At 37.8% G+C, this 19,739-nt stretch overlaps 1 protein-coding gene across 6 annotated transcripts in view; it reads right to left on the bottom strand.

The window, feature by feature from the left end:
* The window catches only part of MYBPC1 (myosin binding protein C1), a 106,710-nt gene extending 89,021 nt beyond the window's left edge, over positions 1–17,689 (bottom strand). For 3 of the 6 annotated variants that reach the window (XM_081957392.1, XM_081957394.1, XM_081957393.1), the window contains exon 1: positions 17,536–17,689. In XM_081957392.1, the coding sequence (XP_081813518.1) occupies positions 17,536–17,560 (25 nt within the window). In that variant the 5' untranslated portion in view covers positions 17,561–17,689. The remainder of the gene's footprint in view (positions 1–17,535) is intronic. The other 3 variants (XM_081957395.1, XM_081957396.1, XM_081957397.1) reach the window with 1 other exon arrangement.
* Between the last annotated feature and the right edge of the window lie 2,050 nt (positions 17,690–19,739).

Here is a 19,739-nt window from a genome sequence, read left to right as displayed (position 1 = left end):
CTCTCTCCCCTAATGGTCACAGCTCTCAAGAAAAACCTGGAAACCTGAGAGGTGATGTACGAGGAGGCATAGTATACTTGGATTTCAGTAAGGCATTTGACAAAATTGACCACCACCTACTTCTTAGTAAGTTAGAAAAATGTGAGATAGACAGCACCACTAGAGGTGGATCCATAACCAGGTGACAAATTGCACTCAATATGTAGTTCTTAATGAAACTATATCTATATTACATGGAGAGAAATAAAAGTCGGGTAACCCAAGGTTCTGTCTTAGACCCAGGAATCTTCAATAGCTTCATAACGATTTAGATGAAGGAATAGAAAGGGAACTCATCAAATTTGCAGATGACATCAAGCTGGCAGGAATAGCCAACACCCCAGAAGATAGGCTCAAGATCCAGAAGGATCTTCATAGACTTGAACACTGGGCTCTATCTAATAAAATGAAATTCAACTGTATGAAAAGAAAGGTTTTACACTTAGGCAAAAAATAGCAAATGTATAGTATAGAATAGGTGGAACCTGGCTCAACAGCAGTGTTCTGAGCTAGACTTAATAAAATCACGAAACAGACTCCTTATTCCACAAAACCCCCCTTTTATTTGGTTAATGTGAATTCCTACCATTTGCATCCAGAAAAGTCCCGGCAATAAGCCTTTCAAGGTTTAATTGCAACAGCAGACCTTATTAGTCCTTGGATGGTTGCCAGGCCGAAAGCTTTTAGTCGCAATGCTGTGCAATGAAATACCTGGCAAAGAGTCTCTGTGAGGCTCAAACTCAGATAAGCACATCTTCACAATAATAAACGAACTAATTGTCTCCTGCAAACACATCCCCCTGTTTTTTCTCATTTATTCTTTATGGGAGGGACCATACAATGTCCACTTGTGCTTTTACTCCTGAATTGACTCCTGTTCCTGAATTGTTCCCTTCTTCTGACAGCTCTGCACATGCGCACATTGGGAACAGGCTCCAGCTGTTCTTCTGCCCCACTTATCTCTGACTCCTAAAGTAGCTGATAAATGTCAGGTGGTCCTGGCTCCATCTCTGCCTCTGATGCAGAGCCCTCATCAGAGCCTTCCCCAGACTCCAGGACTGGCCTATGTTCCTCCCCAACCTTCTCACTGTCTTGAGTTTGTTAACACTCTGCTGGCTGCTGGTGGGTAACTGTGAGATGGATCTTGGAGTCCTAGTGGACAATCACTTAAATATGAGTTAGCAGTGTGTGGCAGCCACCAAAAAAGCCAATACAATCCTAGGCTTTAATATTAACAGAGGGATAGAATCAAGATCAAATGATGTGTTGGTATCACTTTATAATGCCCTGGCAAATTACATTTGGAATATTGCATCCAGTTTTTGTTGCCAAGATATTGAGACTCTGGAAAGAGCACAGAGAAGAGCAACAAAGAAGATTAGGAGGCTGGAGGCTAAAACATATGAAGAACAGTTGCAGGAATTGTGTATGTCTAATCCAATGAAAAGAAAAGACTACTATCAAAAGACTTGATAGTAGTGTTCCAATATTTGAGGGGCTCAAATATTCCAAAATCATTCCAAAGAAGAGGAGGTCAAAGTATTTGCTAAAGCATCAGAAGGCAGGATGGATTGAAGCAATGGATGGAAACTACTTAAAGACAGAACCAACCTAGAACTAAGGAGAAATTTTCTGATAGTGAGAATAATTAACCAGTGGAACGGCTTGCTTTAAGAAGTTGTAAGTGCTACATCCGAGGAGGTTTTTAAGAAGACATTGGACATCTATTTGTCCATAATGGTATAAGTATAATGATATAACGTTGCCATCATGTGATGTTTCATGTTGTTTTCCCCATTTGCAGAGCTGGAGTGGGGGTGGCCTGTGCGTGATGCATCCAGCCTGCAGGCTGCCAGTTTGACACCCCTTGTATAAGGTCTCCTGTTCATGCAGAAGAAGACATCTAAGGTCCCTTCCAATTCTGTTATTCTGCCCCCTGGACACAGAAGACAGGGCATCCTGATGCTTTGATCTCAGGTGGGATGGGGGAAATGTCAGGAACCAAGAAGACTTCAAGACAGAAGCTTCTAAGAGTGGGAAGTTCAAAATAAATATTACAAATTTTCTGTCCTAGAAGTTGACCTTAAGCTTAATCAGCTCAGCTCTAAACTCTCCAGAAGCCCTATAGATTTGTGGAGATGCAGAGGTAGACACTGATAAATGGCAGAGGGGACTGAATTTGTAATTATCAAATTTACATTCTGTCCTGGCTTTGTCTTACCCACTCTTTGGTCCTAGTTACATTCATATTTTCCAACATGTTACTCAAAAGACCAAGAACATCCCTTAACTGGAGAAGCATCCTGACATCCTGATACATGTCAGCTACATAAAGAGAAAGGCAATAGTAGCCTACTTGAAGATAAGAGCAAGATTAGATCTAAAAAGGAAGGCAAGAATTGGCACTTGGTATCATCTGCTGAACGTAGGTCTGTAGTAGATTCTCTCTTTCACTTGGCAATTAACCTGGATTGCATGGTTCAGTTATCTATCAACAATAAGATGTCCTTGGCTGCCACTTTCAGTTCTGAAGGAAGCCAACAGTAAACATATCACAGTGCCCAATACCAAAGGTTAACCAGACTATTAGCTTTCAGGACAGACTTTTCTGCCAAGAAAGGAAGAACAATAAAAAAACCATGACATGTTACCTCTGTAGCTGTTGAGCCTTTCTGATCCAGCATGCTCACTGGAGTCCCTAGATGTCATTCTTTACCATCCAGTTGCCTTACAAGGTTCTCTAGTTAGGTGTTGTGGAGGCTCATAGTATGGATTGGTTCCTCACACTGAATGCCTGACAAAGCATTTCATCCCCTCAGGGAGAAGTTTTCCTCATTAAATCATGAGGACCCTCTTCAGCTGCCAAGGCTGGGGAAATGTCAATACAGTTTTAGCCAGGAAAGCTCAAGGTACTTCAGGCTAAACATAGAACATGACCAAAAAGATTATAAATGCCTGTAATAGAATTGCAGAATAAGAGAAGACTTAAGGGCCTGGAAGTGTAAATCTTACGTTTTAAAAAAGTAACAACATTTGTTTCCGTGTTGATTTCAAATCTTTAAAAAATGTATTCTTAAAAGATTCAGTAGGAAGAAATCAAGTTAAATTCAGTTTCTGAGGACAACAGAGATACATTTGTGAAATTCTCTCAGTAAACACATTGTAGTTCTATCTCATTGCTATCTTCCAAGTTGTTTCCTCAGCCTACTCTACAGCTCAGCTATTCCCTGGAGGTTACTTGCTCAAGTAATAACTAGTGCTAAACCAGCTTAATTTACAAGGTTAACCAGATATTGCCACCTTCTCAGATTGTCCCAGCTAACATACAACCCGATAGCTCTGAGCTGAAAAATTGCAGGATTATGTTTAAGAACAAATGGACAGTCAAAATGGCCATTCAACAGAATCAATGGAGACATACAAGATTTAAATTTATATTATTTATTTATATTATTTATTTATATTATTTATTTATTTATTTATTTTATTTATTATTTATTTATTTATTTCATTTTATTCTAAGGACTCCCAGGACTATGTCGTAAAAGCATAATACAATTTTATATTCTATAAAATAGAATAAAATTGAAATAAAAATAATTTGGTGCAAAAATACAGCAGATGGACATAAGTAGGACAGTCACCCTTCTCACCCTTCAAATTCTTCATGGTAATTTGGTTTGGGAAAAATTCTGGAAGTTGTCCTGCTCCAAGAAGGGGCCCATTCCAGGGTGAGCATTATAACGAGAAAGCATTGGCTATCTCTTTACCTCGCGGGTGTCAAACTCACCACATCACGTTGCCGTCATGTGACGTTTTGTGACCTTTTTCCCATTCGCGGAGCTGGGGTGGGCATGGCCTACGCGTGACGCATCCGGCCTGCGAACCATCAGTTTGACACCCCCTGCTTTACCTCATCAGCTTAATAGAAGATCATAAATTGTAACATATATTATGTTCTGAATAGGTCAGATGGACTACTTCTACATCAAGGAAGCTGACCTAGTTGTGACTCCTCAGGGGCATTATAAGCTAAAAGTAGCACTGCAAGTTGCACTTATTAGTAGCCAATGCTGTGACTGAGAAACTGATGTTAGATGACTGCGATGACTCTGATTTGCTTGCAATTTGGACCAATAAGACCACTTACAGTTTCTAAATGTTCTTCGAAGGCAGAACTACAGGGGGGTGACCTAAATAATCTAGTTGAATGTTGATGGGTGCCCGAGTCATCCTTGGCAGGGAATCTCACTCCAGGAAGGACCACAACCATGCATCAGCCAAAGCTGAGTAAAAATACCCCACCCTCAATAAGTTCCACCTGCTTATCTAACAGTAACTGGAACTCCTAGATCCTCCTGCTCTTTAAAAGGGAATATCAACCCATTCATTGGCAGACGGAGATCCCTTCTGCACGAAACATACCTCTGGCTTTGGGTTTAGCTAGTTTTGTTTCATTCATACTTCCAGACTCTTGTTTGAGTCTTTTTTTCTCCATACTTTTATGGCTGTCTGTTTGGCTGGATTGCTCATGTTCATTCTTTCATTCACATGCTTGTATGCTGTTTCCCATTTAGAACTCTCAAGGGCATTTATAATAGAGTATTTAATGATGAATTTAACTGTTGAAACATAGAACATGATTAGCATTTAGCAAGATAACCTACTCCGCAGCGATTTTGCTATGATGAAGAATTTGAAGGAGGGAATGCCATGTACCTTGCCTTGAGTTCCCGGAGGAAAAGTAGGGTCTGAGTCAACTAATCAGACAAATAAATAATGAATAGATCAATGGAGAGCTTTTTCCAAAGAAGTGGGGGAGTCAATGCTAAAAAAGACAAATGAGTATGCTTCAGGTGTATTTATTTGTGTTGAGAGAGCATTCTAACATTGTAATAGTACTCTAACACTTAAAAGGCATTTAAATAGACATTATTGTCCAGGAGAACATGGAAGAAATTTGAGAAAAAAATCCATTACTTTCCCAATTTCTTTTAAAAATTAGAAATAGAATATGAAAATTAAATAGAGAGCTCAGTCTTCCTCTGGGACTCTGATCAATTGCCTTGTCCTCCAACAGAGTATATACCAACTTAAATGCAATCATCAAGTTTGAAGATGACACATTTTTTTTCCTGAACCAAGTGCCTCATTTAGCCTTTGACTGACAACCCAGGGTCCACAATCAAAAAAAGTGGCTAGAGCCAAATTAAGTGTGATTTTCTTTCCTTACATTGATATTTTCACCAGTCACGCATTTAACCATTTCTCCTTCCTATTAGGAATTACATTTAACCATTTCTCCTTCCTATTAGGAATTACACTTGGATAACCTTTGGAGATTCTAAGAGCCACAGCCATTTGTTTCACTGGAAGAACAAATGTTTATTTTATGTTGTCATGTACATGACAGAGATGATGATGTAATCTGCATTATTTATGCAATTTGAAAACATGTGTGGCATTATTATGCACACAATATATGATACAACACACGAGCACACAATAGATACAAACTTAAGGTAAAACCGTTCCCAACTTGAATGCAGAAAATATGACTTCAACAACAGAGTGGTCAATGCTCGGAAAGCACTACCTGACTCTGTGGTTTCTTCCCCAAACCCCCAACACTTTAACCTTAGACTGTCTACAGTTGACCTAAGAGGTCTGTAAGGGGTGTGCATAAGCGCACCAGTGTGCCTACCGTCCCTGTCCTAATGTTTCTTTTTATTTGTATCCATTTCATGTATTCATAATCATGTTTATACTTATATCTGTTATCTTACACATGCTTGACGAAATAATAAAATAAAATAAATAAAATAAAATAAGATAAAATAATACAATACAATACAATACAATACAATACAATACAATACAATACAATACAATACAATACAATACAATACAAATATGTGGTTGTACAACCACATCTAGGCATCCCATTATGGGGTCAAATAAGATCCAGGAGAGGTTTTGAAAAAGTTTTAATATACATGCTTTTATATTTAACAGTTAATCTATATATATTAGTGGTGTTAAATTCACAGTTCTGAATATTTACTGCAATTCTGGGTACACCAATGAATGCCATGGAATGTAACTCTGAGAAATAAAGAAGGAACCCATGGGAAAAGTTCGCAGGCTTGTTGCAGCAGCCAGTACTACATCCTGCATTTCCAAAACTTATCTATTGCAGAAGAATTTCTGGAGTCACATTAAGGGAAGTTTACTGGAAGGTCTCCTGGGGACATGGTCCATGGACATCCCTTTCTTTATATCCCTCCCACTCTATAGTAGAGAGTCAGGCCTCATCTCTATGTCTGGCTTTGAGTATTTTAAAACTCAAAATCTATGCCTTCTTTGCATTTTGAACACCCAGATTTGCCAAATCTCTTTCTAAGGTATAAGCTAGAAAACTAGGTTTTAAAGCAGGGGAAATATTTGTTACAAAATCAATTTTTCTTCTTCTCAAAAGAGTATCAACCTTGGCTACTAAGTCTCACTGGTAATAGGGGGCATCAAGTTCTAATCCTAAAGCAGACCTAAATCTCATGGGCAAGGATACCACCTCTCCAGCTTTGAACTGGAGCCTCTGGGTATTAGCTTCTTGTGTGCAGACTGAACAGCTGATGAGAGGCAAGAGGTTGTCTGAGGCTGTGGGAGGGAGACTCCCACTGCATTGTGAAAGCCATTGCATTAACTGGGGTGGATAAAAAAGGCTGCAGGAGGCAGACTCTCGGGGGCTCCAGAATCTCTCTCCCGCTGCACTGCACAGCCTTTGTTCTGTATTCTTGCCAGCTGTGACTCAACAGTCAACAGGTCTATGCTGCACACTGGGGCAGAACCAATATTCCTGCTGTATCACACAATCTTTATAGTACCTGGCAGGCTATCTTCAAGCACAGATTAGTGCTTAAATGATGGTGGGATAGCCAGGTGACCCTGTGAAGCAGAACGCACCTTCCTGCTGTACTAGGTAGCCCTTATATCCTCTCCCTAACAAATGCAACACACAACATCTAAAGCAGATCTCCTCAAGCAATTTCACTTGTACTGGGAACCTGTATCCAATAAAGTGGGCAATAAATTTCAGTCTAAATTTGGGTCACTGTCTCCATTGACCTGAAGTTTCAAAGGCAGCCTTGTTGAAGAAGGCTAAATGCTATAAGGTTGGAAATGTAACCCATCTCTGCTTTATACACTGCTAGAAGAACATGCCTAGAATATCAAGATGCAACATCTAATTAAGAGAGCAAAAGCACAGCTGTTACTTTGGTTTGCACAGAGAAATGCTTTCATGGTTTAGCCATCCAAGAAGAGGATTATGGGTCCTGATTTACACCAATAGCCAAGCTCACCAAGGAGCCTGACTCTTGCTAGAGCATTTGTTGACGGATGAAAATAGGGTAGCTACTTATGCATTGCCATCACTCTTATTTTTAGACAGAACTGTATTGCTATTTTTTAAAAAAAGAAAAGAAAAAAAGACTAAAGAGGAACAGATCTGAAGAAAATGTGCCACTCAATAATGATGCAAATTTAAGAGATAATACAGATGTAGATACAGATGCAAATATGGATTTAGATATCAGGGTGCTGATAAACATCAGGGCAACCTTGAGATGTCCAAGAAGCACTTTAGAACAGCAAGCTGACATTGCAAACTTTAGGAAAATTTGACGAGAGTTCATCTGCCTTGCCTTGCATATGATATTGTACATGATTTAGACCAGTGGTTCTCAACCTGTGGGTCGGGACCCCTTTGGGGGTTGAATGACCCTTTCACAGGGGTCACCTAAGACCATTCAGAAAACACATATTTTCGATGGTCTTAGGAACCGAGACACCAATTTTATGGTTGGGGGGTCACCACAACACGAGGAACTATATTAAAGGGTCGCGGCATTGGGAAGGTTGAGAACCACTGATTTAGACAATCTCACACAAAATATGAGATCAGATCTTCGACTGCTGAATCTCATGTTGCGATATGGCAAATGTTTTGCAATTTTGAAAATGGGTTGATTGGACAAACACATAAGATTATACAGTTCTTATGTGGTGATGCAGTGGTTAGAATGCAGGATCGCAGGCTAACTCTGTCCTGAGAGGATCAAGGTTGACTCAACCTTCCATCCTTCCAAAGTTGGTAAAATAAGAACCCAGATTGTTTGGGGGCAATATGCTGACATTTATAACCATTCAGAGAGTGCTGTAAAGCACTGTGAAATGGTATACAATAAGTCTAAGTGCTACTGCTATCCCTGCATCTGTGTAATGAAGGAACTAAAGCCCCTTTATGATCAGTGGACTTCAACTCCCTGAATGCCTGAGCCAGCCATGTTGAACTCCACAGGTGGTGAAGAGGTTGCCCACCCCTGCTGTAATGGGTGAAGTTGCTGACCAAATGACTCTATGTCTGTTCAAAATTCAAATTATTGTTTGATGAAGGTCATGGGAAACTTCATTTCCTTCTTATGATTCCTTATTTGTCAGATTTGGACTTGCAGCCACTGAAATAGAAGCAGACATATGAAACCGAACATATGCCCACATTCTTTCTGTATTTGCATTATACTGTGATTTAATATTTAAAAATAAACTATTTATCAATGTTATTCTGTTATTCTATTACTGTATTTTTGGTTCCAGGTGTTTGCTGGACTTTGTTTTAATTCCTCTGGGTTTTTTGTTCTTCTATCCCATTGTGAGTTACCCAGAGTAACTTTGACAAGTTGGTTGTCTATATCAATCAAATCAATGAATACATACATACCCACATTGAAACATTTCTATTTGAATTTTTGATTCTCATCTATCACATTTTTTCCTAGCTAATCCAAATAAGAAATAGTACTCTTAGCCTAAATGGTTTTTATTCTTGGATAATCAAATTGGGGCAAATTATGATATGTACAGGAAAAAAATATATTGATGTAGAATTATGATACCAATATCATGCCAGTTTTGTAAAGATCTATAAAACACACCTCTTCACTATCCAATCTAAAATATCTTATGTCTACTATACTCAGTTGTATCTACAAACAAGAACCAGATTGCCCATATCGGTTGAAATGGCAAAATCAGATTAATTGGAAAGGATTTACATAGTGTATGATAGATTGCTTTGTTTATGGCACTTAAATAAAATGTGGCCCCCAAAGTGTTGGCAAAGGAAACCATTGCTATTCCATCAGATATATGAATGGCAAAGAAAGAGAGAATGGGGTGATGGGGATAATAATTGCTTATTAATGAAAATTATAAAGTAGTGGACCCTTAAAACATCTGTCAATAAATTTTCAGGCTACAGACATTTACACATAGTTAAAGCACGGAACTGATATATTTCTTCCAATTATACAACTTGTACAAAGGCTTTTAAATTCCCACGAAGAGAACAATCCCCCACAAAGCATGCTAATTGCCATCCATACATTCTGCCATTTACATTTAACTAAACAAAGCATCTTCATAATTATACAGTGGAAATAAAATTGAATTTGCTTCTGCTGCCTTGATTGCAAAATATTTGCTTAGAGCAGTATTTCTCTAATTTTCTACAAACATAGATAATTAAATGAACATTTACAAAATGTGCAGCCACTCAATTAAAGAAAGACATTAATTGTTCTCCTCTTTAAGCGCACGACAGTTCCCATTTTGTAGGAAAATAAAATCAGGATTGTGTTTGCATTTGTGTTTGTCCTCCCCGCTATTTCAAAAGCCTTTTAAAACTACATTTTGTACCAAAAAGTAATCTAAAATCAAAGACACTTTAGAATAGAATAACAGAGTTGGAATGGACCTTGGAGGTCTTCTAGTCCAACCTACACCATTTCAGACAAATGGTTATTCAACATCTTCTTAAAAACTTCCAGTGTTGGAGCAGGCAGCTGTCAGCAGAAGTAGCCTGCAGTACTGCATTTTAACCAGTGTGCCATGGCAGCTCAAGGTAGGTTAGTTGAGGACTAGGATTGAATAACTTGACAACTATGCTTTGGCTGGTACTTTTCAGACTCCTTCCCAAATGGGAAATTTCAAAAATAGTTTGTGATATTGTAATATGCGCTTGTGTGGGAAGGGATCCGATGTACAATGATCAAATGTATCCCAGAGGTGATGAACTCTTGGCAGACCTTAAAGTAGCACTAGGTGATAGTGAGTTAAATGTCTTATAATTTGTGTTCAAAGATTGGCTGATATAGTTTCCAGTGTTTTACCAATTTAGCAACAGCCTACTTGAATTGTCTTTAACTGAGATGCATATATTCAGTTATCTTGATTCAAACATGATGAGTGGGAGTTTTGAAGGTCAACATTAATTTAATATCATAGGAGGAAGTGTGGGAGATGAACATGAAAACATACTTATGAGGTAACAGTAAACTTAACTCTAACCTCCTCACAGAAGGTCCTCTTTCTACTGCAGGGTCTATTACATAAGGACAGGGGTCTCCAAAATTAGCAACTTGCTTGACAAACTTCCCCTGGCTGGGGAATTCTGGGAATTGAAGTCCATAAGTCTTAAACTTGCCAAGTTTGGAGACCTCTGCATAAGGAAATGGCCAATTAGAAATCAACATACAATCCGAGACTGTGGTCTTTTCTTAAGAAATAAGATATGAATGCAATGATCAAAGAAAGTTAAAATATCCTAAGATGATGAGCAAGGGGGGTAAAGATGTGAATAATCTCTGAAGAACTGCAGGCAATATAGACTGTTAATTGCTCTTGCTGGAGATAAAATAGAATTCTTTCCCATATTAGATCAGACAGACTTAAAAGTTACCTGAGAATAAATGCACGGCTGAAGGGCCATTAGAGGACAAATAAATGGAATTGCCCTGAAATGAAATAAATTCTTGCTCTCCCAATTGTTTTCTGAAATACAAAGAGTATTACTGAAAGAGTAAGTTTATACTCCGATCATTTTCCATCTAGGCCAGAATTTACTTTAACAGCAGCTATCCATCACATCCAGCTGGGACTTTTCCAAATATTTGCAATCTGATTCTTTTAAACTAATATGCCAGGCACTGAACCTGAGCTCTTCTTCATGCAAACCTTATAATTTATCAGCCTGTCTAGGTTAACTACACAAGTACATTCTCCCTCATCCTTAAAAAGTAGCAGCTTACTAAATCTGTTGTAACAGTGCTTCTGATTGGCTCCGACAGAACCTAAAAGGCCTGGATAATAAATATGGAGGCATGAAGTCTTCAGGATTATTCTTTAGCATGATCTATAATTTCGCTTAGTATTTTCCACCTTGTGGGAGCTGGTCCTATTCCATAATAGACCTCCAAGCTCTAGTAAAAAGAATATTTGGGCTATATTTAAACTGTTCCACATAACTGACAGAACTGACTTGAGAACAATCTGAACTGCAGGTGAATAAGTATTTTTTTAAAAACTACAGGTAGTAAACCAGCACATTGGCACTCTTTCTTTGTTTTGAAATAAGAACAATATCCAAGTATAATGTAGAGAAATAATGTGAAAGATTCTATCAATTCTATCAGCCTGTGAGCCATAAGATAGAACAGCTTTTAATTCTTCCCCTTTCCTTCAACTGAACACTGCAACTTTTATTCATAAAATCTCTTTTCTTTTGCCTTTACAATTGATTTCTCCTTTCCCTGTTGACAGTGCATAGAAAGAAGTAGGAAAATCATAGTAATTATTAAGGTAAAATGTCTGCTCCATACCCATTCAATAGTTGGCTGTCCTGTTTCTTTTAGAAGCATCCTGTAAGAGAAAAACTTTGTGTTCTGCAAACGCTTGTGTTGTCAGAGTCAGACTGAAAGTCAACTAAAATCTTCTAGAAGATTTCCAAAAACCCAACATCTTGCACTAGCATTGGATTCTAGATTAAGTCTGGCTAGTGCAGAATAGTGCAGTTTCCCCCTGAATGCCATCACTCTGCTAAAGAACTAATTCCCACAACACTGTCAAACTATTTACTAGGACTGTATTACTATTCTTCTTCTCATCCTTCCTATTACCTATCTCCTCTCACTTATGACTATAACCTTGTTGCTTATATCTCTACGATTTATATTGTTTTATTTCTTTCTTAGTATGATTTGATTGCTTATTTAGTAACCTATGACTACCACTAAGTGTTGTATCTTATGATTTTTGATGAATGTATTTTATTTTTCTTTATGTGAGCTTATGCACCAAAGATAAATTCATTGTGTGTCCAATCACACTTGGCCAATAAAGAATTCTATTTTATTCTATTCAATTCTGCTCTCCTCTGCTCTGCTCTGCTCTATTCTATTCTATTCTATTCTATTCCTATTCCTATTCTATTCCTATTCCTTTTATATTCTATTCTATAAAATTCCTCTAGCACGAAAGCTCTTGAAAAAGGAACATCCTCAGAGCTTACAAAAAAATGTCAAAATGATGCCTGAGATCACACAACTGAAGCCCTATCCCCTTTTTTATATGGGCCAGACACCCTTGACAAGGGAGAAGGAGTGACACCTGATAGTATAGCTCTTAGTGCTTAACGTTAAAGGGTCAAACTCCTCAGAACGTTCCTCATGATATCTGTATTTTTGTGGAAAAAATACATAAATAAAATAAATTCAACAATAAACCCAGATAATCCTTTTTAGATGCTCCATTTATCTGTCGATTAGAAACTGATTTTTTTTCAGTTTCAGAAAAAGTTCTTCCAAAGAGTGACTGTCTATTAGCAAATATTTAATTAGTCACTCATTCTATTATGATGTTCCAATGAGCCATTATATAGCAATTCATTAGCAGTTAACAATGTATAGCCAATAACTATTTCTGAAGAATGGTATCTTAATATTGTTTTCCATTTGTTCCATTAGTCTTTGCATGAATCTTTATAGCTCAAAAGGGAAATTTGATTTTTCTAAATGTCATACATTTGTTAAAGTCAATTATCTCCTGATCATTAAATCCAATTCTGTTAGAATACATTTACTTGAAATGCCAAAAAAACAAAAGAACTTTTGCAGTCACAAAAATAGTTGTAACCCTACAAAATGCTCCAAGAAGGTTCTCTTGCCCTAGTGGTTATGTTCAAGAAAAAGGGAGCCGTGTGTGTGTGTGTGTGTGTGTGTGTGTGTGTGTTAAAAACAAGTTACACAGGCAAAGAACTCATTTGATGTATCGTATTCAGTTTCACTTATTTGGAGCATAATTTCAGAATCCCTAAACTATTGAACAATAAAAATAGAGGCATGAATTTATTTCAGACTAAAGATAATAAACTGAATTGATTTAGCAATCTTGGGAACTTGACAGCTTAATACTGAAAGTTAATAGCCAATCAATGACTCCAGCACATTATTAATTGAACATTGATTTATATTTGACATTACAAGAGAGATAATCGAATTCTAGTCCAAAAATTCTTGCATGCAAGTCATTCTGTGTATTGAGAGCTGATGGTAAGAGTCTAAGGCGGATAACTTCCACCTCAGAAAGTGAAAATGTATTTGAATATTGTAGTATGTTTCTATTCATAAGTTTAATGTTGTTAATATTTCATCTCTCTTTGTAGGGCATTTTGAGAACTGCTATTCTGTATCCATGTGAATAATTCTGACTCTAGTAGTCTCCCATTTGTGACTGTGTGCAACAGATTAAACATTCTGAATATGCAGCATTACATGAAATATTGTGAACACACAATGGCACCACTACACATAGCAAGAGATTGATGGGTGCTGATGTATGTCATTTCCAGACTCTTTTCATGCTAACCTATTATTAAGATTGATTATGTTGAGTAATATCAATGATACTTCTCCCCAAAGAACTATAGATCAATTGAGTTTTTTCTTAATTGATGCTCAGTTTTATCCGCTATCATTTTCTGGCTTAATAACCATAGAACAGATGAATCATAAGATCAGCACAATTTAGTATTTCAGCTATAGATATAGTTTTACCTGCATCTCTATCGCAATCCACAAATCAACTCATCAAAATAAAGCCCGATAATGAAGACCTTACAGCTAATTTATCGCTATCCTGAAGATAAATTATGAACTTACTGTATATATTCCCATTTGCATTACAAATAGAATACCAAAGGAAGGCCTGAATAGAGCTTGGGCTTTCAAATTTGCACACATATTTTATACATCTATTTTGGGGAAGGTACCTCATACATTGTCCTCCTGCATTACAGAGCTCTGGCACCAAGAAAATAAATCCTTTCAGTCTGTCAACACTAGGTGCCTTGGACTCCATCCTGTATGATGCTGAGTCCCATTTTGAGGTGCTAAAATCCTTATAGCTTCCAGAGATCTTAACCTCTTATTTCTATCGAGAACAGAAAACTTTATAACTACACAACTTGGCAAGCAAGCCACTCTGTGTCACCTCATACCACCTATGAGCATATGCTTATGCATAAGAGTGGCGTATAAATTTGATGAATCAACCAACAAAGTATATAATAAAGTTCTCAATTAAACCACAGACCCATGAATTTAAAATAGCTAATATTTTAAATATCTGTAAAGAAGTAATTTGCTTCTCCCCACCCCCTCCAATGCTGCAGAAAATCAGCTGTCCTGAACTTAGAGCCTTTATAGTACTGGACTATATTTCTCACGTGTTGGAGAAGGTCATCTTAACCATTGATCTTTCCTGTTACTACCCCAGTCCGAAAACTCCTAATCGCCATGGTTTGACAGAAAGGAGACAAAAGCCCACAACACAATTAGATCTTAATCCTGGAAAGTGATGGGTATTTAGCATAATGTACTAATCGTAATCGGTTAACATGAGATTCTACTCCTTATTTGTTTTTTTAAAATATCACTCTGTCTTAAATGTCATTCTTCATTTAAATTTAAATTCATTTAAATGTCACTCTGACCCTGAAGAGTCACCAAATGTTGTCTTTAGGTTACTACGAGAGCTACAGTTTAAAATAGTCTGACCATATCAGAATCTTAGAAATTATTAGTAATTAACTGTTGTATAATGAGAGAGACAGAGAGAGACAGAGACAGAGAGAGAGAGAGAGAGAGAGAGAGAGAGAGAGAGAGAGAGAGAGAGAGAGAATATACCCTTTCCTTATGAATGTAACAGAATAAAATAACAATAACAATCCCAAACTTAAAATTCACCAGCTAGGAACTTTGTAGTGTTTACTACTCCAGATTGTACAGACAATACAAAACCAGCAGATTGTATCACAAAGCCAATGTCCATGATAATCAGGTAGCTTCAACCACATTCAGAAAGTTAACTATAAATGCTCAAAACAAATAGCTCAAACCCCATGGCCCTCCATTAAATCAGAGACCACATGATAGATTTTAGCTTGTCACAACTGAAGTCACAACTAAAAAGATTTTGGAAAAAAGTACACATTCAATCCACCATTCCAATCAAAGTAGGTCATAAAATGCATACTTCCCCCTCATAAATTAACTCATATAATCAGCATAGAATGCAGAGAGAGAGAGAGAGAGAGAGAGAGAGAGAGAGAGAGAGAGAGAGAGAGAGAGAGAGAGAGAGAGAGATGAAATACAAGATGGTGAGGTGTCAATCACACTAGCTGTATAAGGACGTCGTTTAAAGCACACTTCATAAAACACTTAGAACAGCCCTGTCACAGACTCACAGACAAGGTGTAATCCCCATTGTGGCACTATCTAATATGCCCAGAGAGTATTTCCACATCCCTAGAATGGAAGGGAATTATGTTCACAGTATGAAGCAAATCAAAACAGAATAACCTGAAACACATCAGAGGGGTGTGAATTTGCTAGTATAACAACATCTTTTTTCAGATGTTCTCTCAATCCAGAGAGCAATAATGATGATGCTTTCACACATGGAAACTACCCATGAAAATATCATTTTCATCTTCCTAGATTAAAAAGGGTGTATTTGTCTCACAGGAGGTATTTTTGAATAACACCTATATCAGGTCTTACTTAAAGGATTGTGGTTTTTCCCCCCCATATTTTTCCTAAGAGGAAGGCACTAAGGCTGATGTACAGTGTAAATCTATGGTAGTGGAAAGGAAGGAAGTAGGGTGGTTTTGTTCAGGGAGAATTGAAGTTCTCAACCTTTCCCATCCAATTTGACAGTAATCCCATTCAACTTAATAGTTACAAAATCAACTTTGTTCCCAGAAAGAATATACACAACACTGAAAAGCATTAGAAGACCTCTGGGTACATTGTACTTGCAATCACCCTTGGCAACATATCCCACTTCTGACTCCAAACTTTTATTATTTTAGCTTTAGGAAAAAAGTAATGTGACATGTGACAAAGCAAAGTGCCAACAATCAGGCTCATCTTTACTTCTAAGAATACCTCTGCACATTGGCTTCTGAGGCATTGTTTAAAAATGGAATGGTGGGTGGCCAGTAGGTAGTTCTTTATTTGACCTGCATGGAAAAAGAATCCAAAGGTCGTACAGGGCATTCAAGTGGGGGGGGGGGGTAACAGCAATGTCAGTACTTCACAACCTTGTAAAGAGATGCTTTGCGAATGACCAAATCCTTTTTGTCAGCCATTTTGTAAATGCTGCACAACCATTTTTTCAGAGCGCCCACAACAGCCTCTCAAAATTCCAAATAAGTCTATGGTGGATCCAAATGTTTTCTAATCCTGCACAGAACTAGCCTGTATGTGATCTTCTAAGTAGTCCTAAAAGAATAGTACAAAGCAAAGGAGTCTTGGTCTGGAGCTATAGGAGGTTGAAGAAGTACTGTATAAGAGGAAAGACCCAATAGTTGGGTTGTTGGGAACTTCTGACATTGAAAGTTGAGGAACCTCAAGAGCTACCTGTTAAGAAACAACTAGACAATCTGCGCAATCTCTGTGCAGTGCTTGACTAAATGTTCATTAATGTGTTCTGTAAGTCTTTGTAAAGGTTTTGTTGTAAAGAAATAAGGTGCTTCTCCAAATCTCAGGCAAGGAGCAAAAGTAACATCCTTGAAATTTAATGCATAACTTACAAAGACTGCGCTTTCGTTCATTATCTCTATATCATCTATGCTATGTTATAAACATAAACTATGATTTATTTATTTATTAAGATAAAAATCAAGATAATACAAACAAAATATCCTCTTAAATTTCCAGATCTGCATATGTTAGGATAGTATGCTTTCATAAAAATTAAGTACAATCATAAAAGGAGTGATAATAGAATAATAATTCAACTGCCAACAATCCTGATAAGAAAACCTGCACATAACCCAAATCAAAACTTTCCTGTTAGACGGAGCTTTCTAATCTTTATTTACAAAGCTGTTCAAATGTGGTTAAATAATCATGTAAGTTGTTTTAGTTTCACACTAATGGCGTACATTAGCAGATGTCCATGAACAGAAATTCGATATAGCACCAATACAGTTTGCCTTCTCTGATTTCTCTTCATTTGCAAGCTGGTTTGAAAATGTGCATTTCTGAATTTCAATGTGATATATGCATGTATTTTTTAAAAAACAGTTAAACTTACCAGCTGTTTTAGTGGGTTCTGGCATTGTTTCAGGTTGTCTTTATTCCCAGTATGTGCAAATGCAACAGCAAGGAATCATCGAGCCCCCAGATACAAATGCAGGCTAGTACGACGAGCAGAGAGCGAGAAGAATTTTTCCATTTTATATACAGCCTTAAAATATCAATCAGAGTAGCACCTCCTCTCCTATCAATGTAAACCCTCTGAAAATTGACAGTTATGGGAGCTCAGCTTACATCTGTTGTTTGAAGCCACTGCCCCGCTCGGCTTTAGGAAGGAATCTCCCCTGCATTTCATGTGGCTGAGGAGATCAGTTATAACTTTCTAATTTCAGACCATGTGGATCCACATACAACATGGGGAATCAAACCTTGCCAAGCTATCAAAGGGCTTTTAGAGATGAGAGATCAGTCAATAGAGAATTGCCATTTCACCCCCATCCCTGTGGCACTATAGTCCAGACAGACAGCCTGATCAGGAATACGCAATGCTACTTGACTATTTTTAGTGCTTTGATGGATAGATAATTCAAACCTCAGAATGCTTCTCTTAACTTGAGGAACGTAGAGTGCTCATCTTCTGGGACAGGGGATTATGGGTGGCCTCAATGACACTGCTCGAAACAGAGACCTCAACGGAAGTGATACTTATTTTCTTCTTCAGTCAAAAATGATGAACAATTCTTATCTGTGAATAAGAAGGCAAAAGAATGGTACATTAATGAAGGGGACTCAAGAACGATTTTTTTTTTTTACAAAAATTAAGAAGTATGGCACTAAAGCAGCACAACATTTGTGTACTTTCAGATGATTGTCCATCCATAAATTCTTTAGAAATATGGCATGGAGGTAGTTGTCACACAGGTATCACAATGTTGTCCAGATCTGAAGGATTGGTACTTTTCATGCAGAGTAATAAGACCAATCAGTCCAAGTACATGTTTATGTGAGTTAATATGCTCAGTTTCCCACATACCCCACAGTATTACCTACTGCGTATTAAACATCAACTGTTCTTTAGAAAAATAGAATAGAATAGAATAGAATAGAATAGAATAACAGAGTTGGAAGGGACTTTGAAGATCTTCTACTCCAACCCCCTGCTTAGGAAAGAAACCCTACACCACTTCAGACAAATGGATATCCAACATCTTCTTAAAATGTCCAGTGCTGGAGCATTCACAACTTCTGGAGGTAAGCTGTTCCACTGAGTAATTGTTCTGTCAGGAAGTTTCTCCTCAGTTCTAAGTTGCTTCTCTCCTTGATTAGTTTCCACCCATTGCTTCTTGTTCTGTCCTCAGCTGCCTTGGAGAATAGCTTGACTCCCTCTTCTTTGTGGCAACCCCTGAGATATTGGAACACTGCTATCATGTCTCCCCTAGTCCTTCTTTCTCTTAAGCTAGACATACCTAGTTCCTGCAACCGTTCTTCATATGTTTTAGTATCCAGTCCCCTAATCATCTTTGTTGCTCTTCTCTGCACTCTTTCTAGAGTCTCAACATCTTTGTTGAGAAAGGGGAATGTAGTTTGATTAAATAATTGTTCCCGTTTTCCTATTATATCTTCTAGTCACATTAACTCAATGTTCTTTTTTACTTGCCATGCTTTGCAATCTTTTTAAGGGGAGCGGAGGAGAAAAAAACCAAAAGGCTGTCTAAGAACCAACAATAATTCTATGGTACCACTTTAAATTTTTTGCATAGGTTTAGTGAATCATATCGTGATGATTCCACAGATGGCCCAGATATTATTAGGCAATCACATCCCCCAATATCCCTAGCCCCTGGTACTGGTCACCTATATCGTGATGATTCCACAGATGGCCCAGATATTATTAGGCAATCACATCCCCCAATATCCCTAGCCCCTGGTACTGGTCACCTAGAACAGTGTTTCTCAACCTTGGCAACCTGAAGATGTATGGACTACAATTCCTAGAATTCCTCAGCCAGCATACTGACTAGGGAATTCTGGGAACTGAAGTCCACACATCTTTAAGTTGCCAAGGTTGAGAAACATTGATCTAGAGCAGGGGTGTCAAACTTGTGTCCCACGGGCCAGATGCATCACAGCTGGCTATGCCCACCCCCCTTTTAGCAAAGGGGGGAAAAGTTGCAATATGTCAAGTGATGACAATGTGTCATCATGAGTTTGACACCCCTGATCTAGAGTACATTTTAGGAATACACTTTTTTGGTGATTTTT

The sequence above is a fragment of the Natrix helvetica genome, assembly GCF_964273705.1.
Source record: "Natrix helvetica genome assembly, chromosome: 6".
Classification (NCBI taxonomy): domain Eukaryota; kingdom Metazoa; phylum Chordata; class Lepidosauria; order Squamata; family Natricidae; genus Natrix; species Natrix helvetica.
Note: the sequence above shows the minus strand (reverse complement) of the source record. Positions and strands in the feature narration are given on the sequence as shown.